General features: G+C 39.9%; 2 protein-coding genes across 3 annotated transcripts; one reads left to right on the top strand and one right to left on the bottom strand.

The window, feature by feature from the left end:
* Positions 1 to 3,143: 3,143 nt before the first annotated feature.
* Positions 3,144 to 9,347, bottom strand: trip13 (thyroid hormone receptor interactor 13). The gene is made up of 14 exons (XM_037785433.1): positions 9,281 to 9,347; positions 9,026 to 9,115; positions 7,345 to 7,504; positions 7,090 to 7,216; positions 5,913 to 5,968; positions 5,717 to 5,807; positions 5,547 to 5,619; positions 5,396 to 5,459; positions 5,228 to 5,314; positions 4,895 to 5,001; positions 4,550 to 4,703; positions 3,569 to 3,681; positions 3,368 to 3,437; positions 3,144 to 3,284 (listed from the first exon to the last, which is right to left on the bottom strand). The coding sequence occupies exons 2-14, from the start codon at positions 9,097 to 9,099 to the stop codon at positions 3,189 to 3,191; spliced, it is 1,272 nt and encodes a 423-aa protein (XP_037641361.1). The 5' UTR covers positions 9,100 to 9,115; positions 9,281 to 9,347; the 3' UTR covers positions 3,144 to 3,188.
* A 59-nt stretch (positions 9,348 to 9,406) lies between these two features.
* brd9 (bromodomain containing 9) lies at positions 9,407 to 15,482 on the top strand. 2 transcript variants are annotated; one of them, XM_037785432.1, is made up of 17 exons: positions 9,407 to 9,593; positions 11,001 to 11,221; positions 11,300 to 11,425; positions 11,520 to 11,772; positions 11,902 to 11,959; positions 12,165 to 12,309; positions 12,436 to 12,546; positions 12,752 to 12,936; positions 13,101 to 13,233; positions 13,404 to 13,479; positions 13,577 to 13,669; positions 13,801 to 13,933; positions 14,039 to 14,150; positions 14,270 to 14,326; positions 14,410 to 14,515; positions 14,762 to 14,932; positions 15,189 to 15,482. In XM_037785432.1, the coding sequence occupies exons 1-17, from the start codon at positions 9,545 to 9,547 to the stop codon at positions 15,287 to 15,289; spliced, it is 2,130 nt and encodes a 709-aa protein (XP_037641360.1). In that variant the 5' UTR covers positions 9,407 to 9,544; the 3' UTR covers positions 15,290 to 15,482. The 2 variants fall into 2 exon arrangements, with proteins under 2 accessions (XP_037641360.1, XP_037641359.1); XM_037785431.1 differs by having other exon boundaries at positions 9,408 to 9,593; positions 13,574 to 13,669.

The following is a 15,482-nucleotide window of genomic DNA, read 5'->3' as shown; positions in this document are numbered from 1 at the left end:
TTATTTTATTAACCACATCACAAGTTCCTCTTAATCAAACCAGGTATAGGTGTACTGATATTAGATATAAAAGCAGTTCATTAAATGTGTCTCCACATAGGCCTGTGATCCAAACCAGAAGTACAGTAACATAATTTATGCTTCAACCCAAATGAGCTTTTAGTTTGTTAAAGAATGAGGTTTTTCTGGTTTGTAGAGATAAACACACAAAAGGTGCAATAATAGCCTTTTATTACTTAGTAAATTATTATTCTACTTGTCTGTGTGCTTACCACACACTGATAAGCTGCCTATTATAATTGCCATTATTTGTTTTAGCAGTGTGCACAACAGATGCTAAAGATAAACTGTTGTTTATAAAAGAAAAAGCAGGAAGAACATGCTGTACTCCAACCCAAGCAGACATCAAAAGCTCCTCAGCAGTTTTACAGTTTGTTTCCTTTGGCAGGGAGTTAAAACAGGGCCCGGCCCGCAGGACACATGCCAAGAGTTATGAATATTCACCTTTTAGCTCAGTGTGAAAACAAGAATGTTGTGTTAGTGTTTTGTAAATATTCCACTCCTGTGCTGTGCAGATTATATTCAAAATGAGGAGTTGCTTTGATCTTTGCATGTTATCAAGGCATAAACTGTTATTACACGCTCGGTGTCACTCACTCACTCACTGCTCCAAAGAGCTGCTGTCATACGAGAAATCACTGAACCTTTATTACCTAAACAAAGAAGCTCAGCCTGGAGGAACATGAGACACATGTATTCTCTGTGCTGCTGGAAGAACATCTTATTTTTGTGTGAAAATGCTACTATATCATAGTGTCCCAGTTTCACTACCAATGCCTTGATGAATGTGGAGTGCGGCTTTATTGCTCTTCCTGTCAATTTGTCTGCCATTTGACTCCTCACAGACTTCTCTGTGGCTGACAGGATGAGCCGGCATTTGCATAGCTCATTGATGGCAGCTTTCTTTGATCCCACTTGCCGTGCCTAATTATCACCATTTCTTTTTTTCTGCAGCCTGGCTCTCAGGATTCAGCCTCTTTACAAGGTATATCTCTCTCTCATCCTCTTTCTCCCACTCCCTCTAACATCCCACTTAAACGAATGACATACATATGGGATGCGAAAAAAAAAAGAAATCTGACAGGATAGTTTACACTGGGAACAGACAGAGGGAGATAAAACTTGGATAAAAGTCTTGGTTCCTCATCAAAGGCTGTCATTGTAGATGAAGAATTGAAAAGCCTTGACACAGCTCAAGTTTTAAGGGCTATTTGCACAAAGGTTCTGGATCGTTATTGTGGCAAACGTGCAGGCTTCTACATCAATCAATGCACTTTAAAATCATCTCATATCAATGTGAATCATAACCTCTTTAAAATGTATTCTGTGATTTTTCATACTCAGAGAAGTGAGCGAGTTTCCACGGTTGTGCGTGGAGCTCGGTTCAGTTTCTTCTTCTCAACATGCCTATAAGCATGTGTGTAAGTTAATTCCCTCCCCATGTGAATCACCATTGGCACATGCAGCGTTATTCCATTGCTTTCAGCCATGTACCTGAACAACGGTTGGGAGGATAAACACCAGACTGTTTGTTTTGTTTGGAGTTTTCTGACATTTTCAAACTGCTTGAAACAGTGATAAAACCCTGTAACAATAAGGCTTTTGACTTTTCTTCCTCCTGCGTCTTGATTGCCTTTTAACAGCTGCCTGGTTTTGGAGCGACTACAGTCGAAAGGAAAAAAAAGGCCTCCAGACAGAGCAATTATGGTTTTATTTACCATGCCCGTTCCTACAGCTCTCCCTTTCTCTATTTGGCTTTTTTTCCTCTTCACTTTGTGATCATTGATCAGATTAGAGAAAAGCAGAGCTTCCTCATGTGATTCATCTCACATAAAAACTTCATTGGCGTGCTGTATAAAAAGAGTGCTAAACAATTAGGTGTAAAGGATACAGTGACATTAAAGGGATAATTCACACAAACAATATTTCTTTAACGAAATGAAAGGGGAAACCCAATACTTAAGGGAAATATGTCCCTGAAGGTCTTGATTATAGTATAAATCCGTTGCTTGATCTTAACAACACAGTATAATCAAATCATTTCATGTGAAATGTGCTCAATAGAACACCCAAGAAAAGGTCATTTAAAAAGGTGACAGCGATGTAGAGATGAAGCGTGTGAATAAAGATGGACTCCAGTGTTTGCTTTCCTCTTACATTCAGGAACAGCCGACAGAATCCACCTTTGAAGTGGAGTGAAAAAGCTGTTGCTCAACAACAAACAAAGGGCACATTGTCTGAACCCGGCAGCTGACATGCAAAGCAGCAGAGCATTCACAGAATGCAAACATGTTCATGCGAACAATGGAGCCACTGATCTGCTCGTGTAAACTTTGCTTACGACTGATACATTTCATAACCGAGTCATCTTTCAACTGTTTTGTTTTTCAGGTCAAATTGGTGGCAGACACACGCAAACACACACACGCAGTTTAACAATATATATCACTTGAGTTCCCGTGCAGGAGACTGTCTCATAGAGGAGGACGACGTTAGCTGCTCTCACAGTAAAACCTGGATCAGCTCTTTTTACTTCCAGATTTGCAAATGTACATTTCATATTTGTGGAGGTTTATTGTTTAAGTCAACAGTTATTTAGATAACTGACACGAGACAAGCTCAAGGTCAACTACAATCTGGCTTTATTGCTGTGGGCATTTTCACACACTGCCCTTATTGTGATTATCACATATCTCATAAAATACACTATATAAAATCAGTCTTTCAGTTTCAGTTTTATCTGTGACAGCATCTGTGCGCCACCAAGTGGTGGCCCAAAGGCTTTGTTAAAATCTCTAAAATAAAATGCATCTGCAACACACACACAAGTATAAGTGATACTGTTTATTAAAAAGTTATATACAAAATAAAGTGGAAAGGAACAACATGAATCCAAAGAGTTTAAAGAAGATATCTTGTTAATTTAAATATAGAACTGACAAATATAACTGGACATTTGAAGTGATGGTCTATGAGGAACATCCCTTTTTAAAACACCGTAAACCGTTGAACAATGTATGAAAAAACAGCATATTCGCGTAGTTAGTTCCCCAAACTACAGACAAACAAGGCAAGGGATTGAGAGCTCATGAACAATCATGCGTCAGCCTTTGGGCATTGTAATAAGTTCAGACGCCGTTGACCAGGTTAGCTTTTTCCTCCTTCTGTTTATCCACTGCTTGGTCCATAGCCTCCAGGAACCTCTCGAGAGTCACCGTCGGTGTCTGCAGGCGAAAACAAACTACATTAAAAAAAACAATATGACTCTTTTCCTCCGACACGCTGTAGAACAAAATCAAATACTTACCCTTACAAACAGTGCGTGGGCTAGAAATGGTAGCTTCCTGAGTGCTCTTCCACTCAAACCTTTGCTTTTTCTGGAAATGAAAAGAAAAACAAAACATTAGCCTCGGGCCGTTTCAGTTCTCACTGGCACTCGATGTTATGACGAGAGCGCGGAGACGGTGTAATTTGGGTGCTATTGCATTATGGGAGGCTCTGTACTCACAGAGCAATGTTCCTCAGGTTCAGACTGTGCTCGGACACCTCGCTCTTTGCGAAGCCCATCGTCTCCAGCTCAAACATGGTAAACAGCTGCTGCCGGGGGTAAATGATCTGGCACTGCGCACATCACACATCATGAAGCATAAACATATGGGAAATGTATCAACTCACCCTATTAAATTTAAAGTGTTGCCTTTGTACTGTTTTTGAAGCATGATATATAATAAAGTTCATTATTGAGTCCAAAAAATTTATTTTATGCAAACAAAAGGAAAAAAATCTGAAATTCGATTTTGTTTTGTTTCAAGATTTTCTGTAATACAGTCTTCATGATGGATTATCTATGTTGTATTTTCATAATGTTGTTACTCTGTACACATGACATCTATTGCACATCTGTCTGTCCTGGAAGAAGGATCCCTCCTCTGTTGCTCTTCCTGAGATTTGTTTCCCTGTTATATTGGGCTATACAAATAAAATTGACTCGACATTAATGCAGCACTCTACATTTTGTGCCCTGCTGTTTTTCCACCTTTCCATCACAGGAAAGTCCTCTCAGTCATGTTTTGTGAATTGCTGTGTTTTCTGTTTTGTCAAATTGAATGACCCTTTTATCCAAATTGTTCCATCAAGTTGCTGACCTAACCATTGGGAGGATTTGGAGATGAGTGTCTTGATCAAGGACACTTTGACACGTGGACAGGACAAGGCGGGGATTGAACCGGCAACCCTTTGATTAGTGGACAACCTGCTCTACCTGCTGAGCCTCGCACCTCATGGCCATCATTATTGTGTCAAGATATGATGACCTACACGATTGCCAAAACAAAGACAATCCCCTGTAAACTAGTAAAACCATCATACCCACTTGCGCTGGTGTTTTGAACATGGAATTGTTAAGACTTGTTGATGCAGATGTGTTTTGCATATATAAAACAATTGCAAATAATGAAAAAAAATGTTGCTAGATAGATTCTTGGGTCACCTTCATCAGCTCCTCCAGGCAGGAGAGGTAGATGTTGTAGATGCCCTTCTCAGATGGAGGTCCGATGTACTGCTTGATGTCAGCTCTGTCCACAAACGCCAAGTCGATCTTGTCCGTCACATTGGAGGTCGTCAGGATCACGACGTTGGAATGTCTGAAATATGAGCCCAAAAGGCAACACCAAACAAACTAATTAGGAGTAGGACAAAATAAAAGTCTGATGGAAGGATTTTCTAGTGAAAACAGTAATTAAGAGTGATTGTTAGAATGCAAAACTAAGGCTTCCAGTGTCATATGCTGTAAGAGAGGTTTTAAAACAGTACATAGACTATTTTGCTTCCTGACCGTTTGATCTGGTCCAGTTGAGTGAGAACGGAGTTGACCACTCGGATGGCGTCAGAGGGCTCTGTTCCCGCCTGGCAGGCGCTCCGAGCTGCTGTCAGACTCTCCACCTACCCGCCATAAAAACATGTTCACAAAAGGAGCAGCCTTGAGTCACAGCAAAGACACTCTTAAACATGACATAACTTGTACAACAAGTGCACGAGACGGCCTTCTGTTTTATATCTCAGTGAATCTGGAAGCAAATCAATGAAGGAATGTAATCAATAAATGAATTTTAGGGGCTCAGAAAAGACAGATTCCAATAAGTTAATTTCCAAGAAGCTGATTTTTTACCTCGTCTACCAGAACAAACACGAGAGCGTCTTTGTCGTCAATCAGTTGTTGGATCTTTTGAAACATCTTCGTGACCAGCTTACCGCTCTGTAACAAAGAGGCATGATGAAAATGATATCCCTTCATCCGCCAATTAAATAATGTAACAATAAAAGGTGCCAGGTGTACCTCTGAGAACCACTTTGAGAACAAGCTGTGGCTATTTATCTCCACAAACTGCCCATAAGAATACCTGCAGGGAGAGGAGTGTCTTTTGAAATGAAAAGAGCAGGTGCACTTACTTGCTGAAGCGGTTTCACGTAAATGAAGATTGTCTTACCGACTTGACAGTCTGATCGACAGCTTCTGGGCGAGAGCTTTGCACAGTGATGTTTTCCCTGTGCCTGGGGGTCCTGAATGTGGGCATACACAAAGTGATAAATCAGTTATATTACGCACATCATCTCTGACACGACCTCAACCGATAAAAATGACTCATTCGTTATTTACCGTGAAGCAGCACAACGCGGTTCCACGAAATCAGGTTGCTGTCGACATTTTTGTCTGAGAAGTAAATTGTTGTTGTGACGTAATCCAGGAGCTGAAGGAAAATTAAAACAACGTGAAGTTTAGCACTGAGAAGTGAACAAAAAGTTTTGTAATCATTTTCTCTCATCTCTCAGCTTCTATTTTATTTTTTTTATACCTGGGTTTTGACTCCACTCTCATATACTAGACTCTCCCAAATCCCATGGAATTCAGCTGTTAAACAGAGATTAAGTCATTTTAGAGGAATATTCAGCAAAGATTGAATTGAAATAAGCCAACAGTGCAAATAAAAATAATGAAACATAAAATATGACTCATTAATCATTACTACTTTAACCGTGCCGTGACATTAATGCTTCAACAAGCCTTTACCTCTCTTTCAATTATGGAATACTCATCTCTTGTAAGCTTAAAAAGGTGGTTATAAAACAATTGTAGATTTCTTCATAACAGAGAAAGGAGGCTTTGGTCAGGTTGGATTCACATTGACTAGAATGGATTCCAATGATATCAGCTTATTCCAAATATATGGAAATTGGTGTATATGTCAGCCAATAAGTGAGAAGAAATTACAGTAAAGAAATGCCAAACTAGGTTGGAGGTAATTTAGAAACACAGTCTTGTTTACGTTATGAAAAACAATTGCCATCAGCTGATATATCGTCATCAGATTTGTTAAACGCTCTGTATCTGTATAAGCATCAAAAATTAAATAAAAACCTTTTTTCAACCCCAGCGGGGAAAATGGGTCGTTGCAGCAGCATGGAGATAGCAATAGTAAAGATAAATAGGTAAAGTATAAGAAATAAATAATAAGAAAGTGCTCGTGATACACATAGTAAAAGTCAGAAAAATAAGAAAAACAAGCAGAGCTGCTGCAACAGGCTGCCTACCACTCAGTCCCTGGATGTAGGGCGGGCTGGAATTCATTATGTTCCAAACACTCATATGTTTTACCATAGACGCCTCCTTGTGAGCTTGATATTTAGGTGAAAATATAATATTTTGTGACATACTGAGCATGCAGATGGACAGCATGAACACATGAATCCAAGCTGACCACAGCATCTCTTCTCCATGAAAAACTACAAACGTTTGACAGCCACCTTTTTTCATATTTTTTGGGTCATTTTTGGTCGAGTATCACATTAAGTCATACTGAATAACATGCTTAAATGATAAACCGTTGGTTTACTCTGTAAAATGATCACTTATCTACCAAGTCTTTTTCTGGCTGTCCCACTTCAACTGGAAATAAATAAAATTAAGAAAGCAAGATTTTCTCAACATGATGTTCTATTCAACATGCTATCCTCTGCAATGTCCGACGTCACCTGCTGGCAGCAACCAGTGATTGGCTGCTGAAAGCTCCTCATCCTCCTCCAAACTGAGCGTGCTGGGTCCATCCTCATTCAGAGTGAAGATGTGAACGGAGACAGAGCAGCTCTTCAAATCAAGGGGCTGAGTGGAAAACAGTTCATGAAAAAAGAACAAATAAACAACTGGAAAGCGTCATTACTTGGTTCTGAAAAAAAAAGAAGATAGATAGATGATAGAAAATATTCACAAAGCAAATCAAAATCACAGACCTGTGTTACCAGTTCCTCGAGATCAACTATAGTCACAGATTCCACGTGTTTCTGCAGGAAGTCCTCATCAAACTCTGTCCATCTGTAGTTTCCAAAAACCATGCTGTGGCGATTCAGTAGAGCCAGAATATGCATTCTTACCTCACACAGTTTAGCTGTGCTGAAGAGACAAAAGATATGACATAATTTCATTATCATTAGGATATTAGCTGATTATTTTTCCCACCTGTGATCGTTAATATACCAGAGCCACTTTCAAGAAAGCATTAAAAGAGTATTTAATGCAACTAACATGCATGAACAAACAGTAAATGATTCTTCTGGTGTGCTTTTTTTTTGTTAAATGGTCGGCTGAAACAAATGCCCCAAAACACAATTTATCAGCGTGTGTGTGTTTTCTGTATTCATAGTAGGCTGTGTGGTTTGGCTCTGTCTTTACTGGTCTTCCTAAAAAATGGATCAGACAGCTGCAGCTGATTCAGAACGCTGCTGCTAGAGTCCTCACTAAGACCAAGAAAGTGGATCATATCAGTCCAGTTCTGAGGTCCCTACACTGGCTCCCTGTCTCTCAGAGAATTGATTTCAAAATACTCCTACTGGTTTAGAAAGCACTAAACGGTTGAGGGCCAAAATACATTTCTGAACTTCTGCTATGTTATGAACCAAGCTCCTAGAAACCTGCAGGACCGCTCCAACTCTTAGTTCTTTTAAATCAAAGCTGAAAACTTTCCTGTTTGCTGCTGCCTTTTATTAAACCAGATAATGACCTTATACTGCACTAGAGCTTTTACGCTTGTGTGTTATACTCTATTTTAGCTTCTATCCTATAGCTTTTATTTTTATTCTCTAATCTTTAATGTTTTTATTACTGTTTTAATTATGTCTTAATGTTCTTTTTGCACTTTGTCACAATGTTTTTGAATGTTTATGTAAAGCACTTTGAATTGCCCTGTTGCTGAAATGTGCTATACAAATAAAGCTGCCTTGCCTATGTATATATATTTTTAATATTTATATTTTTAATATCTTTTAATCATGACTTTTTAATAGTGCTTCCTGTATTGTAATGTATTATATGTAATGTATTGTTATTGTTATTTTTTCATTTTTCTTATCTGGACCTTGAGTCTGCAATAAAGTTTGAATTGAATTTTGAAAATGTGACTTTTATTTAGTTGTTAAATGGTCGGCTGACACAAATACCCCAAAACATAATTTATCAGCCTGTGAGTGTGTTTTCTGTATTCATAGTAGGCTCTGTGGTTTGATCTCCATACAGGTATTCACTGACATGTTGTATTCATAGTAGGCTCTGTGGTTTGATCTCTATACAGGTATTCACTGACATGTTGTATTCATAGTAGGCTCTGTGGTTTGATCTCCATACAGGTATTCACTGACATGGTGTATTCATAGTAGGCTCTGTGGTTTGATCTCCATACAGGTATTCACTGACATGGTGTATTCATAGTAGGCTCTGTGGTTTGATCTCCATACAGGTATTCACTGACATGTTGTATTCATAGTAGGCTCTGTGGTTGGATCTCTATACAGGTATTCACTGACATGGTGTATTCATAGTAGGCTCTGTGGTTGGATCTCTATACAGGTATTCACTGACATGGTGTATTCATAGTAGGCTCTGTGGTTTGATCTCTATACAGTAATTCACTGAACCAACCTGTGAGATTTAACATGGACCTCCACATGGATGTTTTCTTTCTGGTGTCCCACCTCCATTCTGTCACCGTCCATCCCTGTAAACCTGTGGATGTATAAAGAAGAAGATGGACAACAGAGCAACATCCAGGACTTTAAAAGCAGCTAAGCACGTTGATGACATTGTAGCTAAGCTAACATAGCTATCTAACGTTAACATCCCTTTAAAGAGTTAAAGGTAAACACTCTGCTACATCGACAACAGCTAAAAACATACCTTAAACCATTTACGTTATCAACCTGATTACTTGCGTCGACCAAAGTTTCGGTAGCAAAGAAACTCTCGACGTTTCTCGTGTTGCTGTCAGACTCGACAGACAGGCACTCGAATTTAGCGCGCTTTGTTTACACCGGAAGTACATGTGTTGTTTTAGGGTATCACTTCCGGCTGCTGCTGCTCGCTTGTTCTTGTTGTTGTAAAGAGTTGCTACAACATCGCTGAGCGACCAGAGGAATAGTCTGCGGATAAAAATACAGCAAGATGGGGAAAAAACACAAGAAACATAAACCGGAGTGGAGAACAGTTGATGGTACCTGAGCTCATGTTGTTATTATTAGTTAAAGCAGCGCTTTGTTCCAGCTAGCTCTCTGTTAGCCTAGCCTCAGCTGCAAAAGACTTGCATTGTTTTTGTAAAAATCTACCAACACGCTGCACATCCCACATCTATCTGGTGAAATGTCCTGCTAAAATCACGAGTTAATCATTCCCTCATAAGTTGAATGTATTAAATATTGTTTATAGGTTTGCTTTTTGGCTCTGCCAGTAAGTTATAACCTAGTTAAGACTCAGGATTGTGTTTATTGCCAGGTGTAAAGAGGTATACACTAGGAATTTGGTTTTGTTGGTGCAAGTTAAACAGTATAATAATAACAAAAGAATAGATAAAAACGTTAGAATAAAATCAGAATAAAAAATTGAAATTCTACCAATATAAGCTATAAACAAAAATAAACATGATATAAACAGATAGAGCAAATAATCAGGTGTTCAAACAATCAGGTACCAGAGAGAGAGAAATATATAAATAATATAAATATCTATATATTGTAATTTGCTTAATGAATTGTATATATGTGTATATATATGTTTTTGTTTTTATTTTGATCTTTCTTTAATTTTAATTTATTATTGAATTGACGCTTTGGCAATATTGTTCATTTGACAGTCATGCCAATAAAGCAAATTTAATTGAATTGAGAGAGGGATACAGTAGGGGGGTGGTATTGAGAGTGTATGAGAGAGGGGGAGAGTCAGTGGTGTGTGTGTGTGAGAGAGAGAGACAGTCACAGGGGGGCGAAGGGGTTGTTGGACAGCCCCACTGCCATGGGGAAAAAACTGTTTTTATGGCGTGAGGTTTTGGTCCTGATGGACCTTAACCTCCTGCAAGATGGCAGAGTCTGGAAGAAATGGTGACAGGGATGGGAGGGGTCGGCCACAATCTTCCCTGCCCTCCTTAAAGTCCTGGAGGTGTACAGCTCCTGGAGGGAGGGAAGGTTGCAGCCGATCGCCCTCTCTGCAGCACTGATGACACACTGCAGCCTGGCCTGCATGTTACTTAAGATATATCTGTTATTAATATTTTTGAATTACCATTTTTGAAATTGTAATAAATAGTAGTTTGGTTTGTAAGTATTTACATTAACGTGGTTAAGCAAAAGCAAAAACACTAGCTATGAAATTGAATTACCTCCAACAATACAACCCAATCACACAGCATATAGTAGAAGGGTTTCTGCAGACAGTGAAGCTACAGCTTATTATAGCTACTCTTTTTGCAATACACAACCTATTTGGTGTGTAATATCAGACAAAAATTAAAGCATTCCTACCAAACTTCTGCCAAAATCATTCCACACGCTCACCTCCTTCCACAACTTTTCACCTTGTATGGTCCCATCTCACCCATCGCCTTCATGTTGTTGTTTTTTGGTTTTAGGCTATGAGGACAAGGCTAGTGAGAAACCCCTGAAGCTTGTGCTGAAAGTTGGAGGCAGTGAGGTGACAGAGCTCTCTGGTTCGGGCCATGACTCCAGTTACTACGATGACAGATCAGACCATGAGCGAGAACGCCACAAAGAGAAAAAGAAGAAGAAGAAGAAAAAGTCTGAAAAGGATAAAGACAAATATGTGGATGATGACGAGAGAAGACGGCGGAAGGTTAGTTTACAAGAGAACATTATACCCATATGCATCTGTGTTTTTGCCTCTATAAGTTAAAATCATCCCATCCTATAGGAGGAAAAGAGGAAGAAGAGAGAGCGAGAACAGAATGAATCAGAGGCAGGAGCTTCTACTGCTGCCAACACTGGTGTGCCTGTTGAACCTTTCACTTTGCCAAAAAATATAAGTATCGGATTAGAGGTGAGTAAACTTAACTAAAGCCTGAGAATTTGACCAGTACATTCTTAATCATTTCACTGACAAATCACTGACATCATGACATCTATCTCATCAGCCGGAAGAGAAGAAAAAGAAGAAAGAGCGAGAAAAAGATCGAGAAAGAGATCGAGAAAGAGAGCGAGAAAGAGAGCGAGAAAGGGATCGAGAAAGAGACCGAGAAAGAGATCGTGAAAGAGAGCGAGAAAGAGAGCGAGAAAGAGAGCGAGAGTTTGAGCTAGAGCCTGAAGAGGATGAGTTTCACCCCGATGACAAGTCAGATCCAGATCAGCAAGGAGACAGGCCGGTCCGAGCATGCAGGACACAACAAGGTAAGAAGCCCTGTCTATGAGGACAATATCACATTTTTTTGACGAGCAAACATTGCATTTTGTTTAAGCAATTATTCACTTGTAAATGTGTTCATAAATATCTGTACTTTTTATATTTGCCCAATGCAGAGAGTGAATCCACTCCTCGTCAACAACTGCTGGAGCACTTTCTTAGGCAGTTGCAGAGGTGAGGAACACTGATTCAGTCTAATTGCTGCATCCGCCTGTAATGTCGTCCTTCTGTCCTTCCATTCATATTGATCTTATTGACCTGACAGATAACGTGCGCTGGCATGATCAGATGAGAACATTTGCACTCAAAAAGACAAGTCTAAACAAATCTAGAGGTTGTTGCCATATGGAATAACATCATGCATTAATTGTCTTTCCAGGAAAGACCCCCATGGATTCTTCTCATTTCCAGTAACGGATGCGATTGCTCCTGGTTACTCAATGATCATCAAACATCCTATGGACTTCAGCACCATGAAAGACAAGATTAGAAACAATGACTACAACACGGTTACAGAATTTAAGGTGAGGATACTCTTAAACACAAAGAGAGAGTTGGGATGGGGGAATATGTATTTTTTTTGAGAGTATAATAAGTGTGCGTAAACCGAATTTGCCTTTACACCTGCTTGAACACTTTTTTGCCTTCAGGCGGATTTTAAACTGATGTGTGACAATGCCATGGTGTACAACCGACCGGAGACTGTCTATTACAAGGCTGCCAAGAAACTGCTCCATACAGGATTCAAGATGATGAGCAAGGTAACGAGGTCAAAAGGACTAAAGATAAAAACACCTATCTGTTTGTTTTTTTTGTGACACCAACTTTGTCCACGTTACTTATCTTGCGGTTTGGCTTCATTGAAAAGTAATTTACTGAGACACTTCTATTAGTGCTTAACTTCCCTTTGTTTTAGCTTTTGATTAACATCACTGTACCTCTTTTTTTCCTCTGCCCTGTACACAGGAACGGCTGGTGGCTCTGAAACGCAGCATGTCTTTCATGCAGGAAATGGACTATAACCAGCAGGCAGCTATTCTGGGAGATGAAGACCTTGCAGCGGACATACCTGCTCCAGAGATAATCCCCACCCCAGTGGAATCAGCTAAGAAGTCCAAGAAACAACCAGCCAAAGACAGTGAAGTCATCAGGTATTCCTTATATGTAATATCTAGATTAAATGTGACTTTTTGTGTACATTCTAGGAATGAAATGTAGTCAGAAAGACCAGAAGGGAAGTCCTGAGCATTTGATATGTGATTCAGCACCCTGTCAGTATAATGATCCGGTAACACTGTGACTTCTGTCGTCTCAGTTACCTGTTTGAACCAGAGGGGAACGCGTGCAGCTTGACTGACAGTACAGCAGAGGAGCATGTCCTGGCACTCGTTGAGCATTCTGCAGATGAAGCTCGAGATCGGATCAACAGATACATGCCCAACTCCAAGGTTTTCCTCTTAACTCATTGTGTATACGGTTTCATTTATACATACTGTCTCTTCCTCGCTATAGCTATATTTTATGACATAAAATGACAAAGTGGTAGTAAGGCTTCAAGGAGGTACTTCTTCGCTGTAGTTTGTAGTGACAATATATTTTCTCTGTTCTGTGTTTTCAGATGGGCTATTTGCGTAAAGAGCAAGACAGTTCTCTTCTATACACTGTTGTAAATCAGCTTGATCCTGAAGCAGAAGGTTTGTTATCAGTCTTTTAAACATCTTTCAAAACCGTATGTTCACACAAGATCTGCACTACATCAGTATAATTATTTTTAATTTTTTTTAGCAGAAGAGGAGACTCATAAAGTGGACCTTAGTTCTCTGTCAAATAAGCTTCTGCCTGGATTAACAACCTTGGGTTTCAAAGATGACAGGAGACACAAAGGTATGGCATAACGTGCACTCTTGTTGATTTAATTCATATTAGTCCTTTTAATCTAATTAATAACAATTGCTTAAAAGTGCCACAAAGTCTACGACTTATAACAGATCATGCTTTTTTCTTGTTCTGTGTAGTGACGTTCCTGAGCAGTGCCTACAACACTCAGACCCTTCAGAAGAACTCCGTATTTCCAGACCTGCTACCTGATGAGGTGGACACGCTCTATACAGCCTATGGAGATGACACAGGGGTACAATGTGCTCTCAGGTAGGAGGACTTTTCTGTCATAGGTCAAACTTAGATTTGAAACGATCATGTGAAAATAATTTGTCCCCATTTTCAGTTTGTAATGTGTTCACTTTCCCCCCGTAGCATACAGGAGTTTGTCAAGGGTTGCGGAAATGTCACGAAGGATTGGGTCGACAGGCTTCTGGACAAGATGACCGCAGACGATCACACTAAAGCTGTCAGTCAAATCCGAGAGGTATCTGACAGCAAGATTACACACATTACTTTCATCATTCTCTCAGGGTTGTCTTGACCAATTGTACCACTTACTGGTCTCTGCCGTATTACAAGTATGATTCTTATTTTCCATTTCAGAAAAGAAACATCACGCTAAAACCTGATGAAACCAAATCCAACATCTGTGACATGCAGGTATGCTGTAGTTTGTGAAAACAGTGATGGTGCATTTAAATAGTTGCCTGACTGTCTGATTGAAGCTGTGTATTTTTGTTCAGATGACAGACGGCACTGGCCTGGGAGAGAGTGGCTCAGTCCTGGACTTCATGTCGATGAAGAACTATCCTGATATGTCTCTGGATATATCCATGCTGAACTCATTAGGTGATTATTCCCATCAACGCTCTGAGTGACTGTAATTACATGTACACCAATAATCCAGTCATAACCTAATAAAGGTAGTAAAATAGCTAAGGTGGAGTCCATAGAAACACCGTACTTGCATTAATGGGATTAGGCCCTTAGTCGCAGTAAGCGCAACAAGAGTAAGAAGTGTGGAGTCGCAATACTGAAGGGGCATTGTTCATTTAATGTCCTACAATGATCTTATCTTCCTTCTTTCTTTATCAGATAAAACAGTGAAAAAGGAGCCGGGCAATGAGGAGGGCCAGCAGCACTTTGACGAAGCAGACAAACTCCTGCAGGAGTTCCAGGAGGCTCAGGTGGACAGAGTCGGCTCCAGACCCTCGTCCAACCTGTCCTCCCTCTCTAATGCCTCAGAGAGGGACCAGCACCACTTAGGTATCTGAAATAGGAGTAAGACTTAAAAAACTAGATGCTCAGAAAGGAGCACTGCTAATGCTTTTTAGTTACAACTTTAACGTCATATTATTGTCATTAGTGTGCTAACAAACCCCGATACTGTGTTGCTCAACCTGCTAGATATCAACTAAATATCACACATCCACTTTTCTGCAAAGTGTTCATTGCTTTCCACAGAACAGTAACACCAGTGCAACGACAATACATAAGAGCCATATCTTCTTTTAATCCGCAGGGAGCCCGTCACACCTGGGCGTCGGGGACCAGTCTGAAATGGTTCATGATCCCTACGAGTTTCTGCAATCTCCAGAGCCAGAGAGCGCAGCCAACAGCTGACCACACACACTGCCATTTTCTTATCCTGGTGTTAACAGCACTGGGTACCCGGTCTTGGACTGTTCAAACACCGTGGAGACAGCAGGAGCTTCTGACCTGTGTTAAAGACTGAATATGATTTGTACAGAGTGTTTGTAGTGTAATTGTATGGTTTTGTATGAGTGCAATAAATAAATACTTGCACCTGTATAAA

This window comes from Sebastes umbrosus, chromosome 11 (genome assembly GCF_015220745.1).
Source record: "Sebastes umbrosus isolate fSebUmb1 chromosome 11, fSebUmb1.pri, whole genome shotgun sequence".
In the NCBI taxonomy this organism is placed as follows: domain Eukaryota; kingdom Metazoa; phylum Chordata; class Actinopteri; order Perciformes; family Sebastidae; genus Sebastes; species Sebastes umbrosus.
This window is presented reverse-complemented; position numbering and strand designations above follow the sequence as displayed.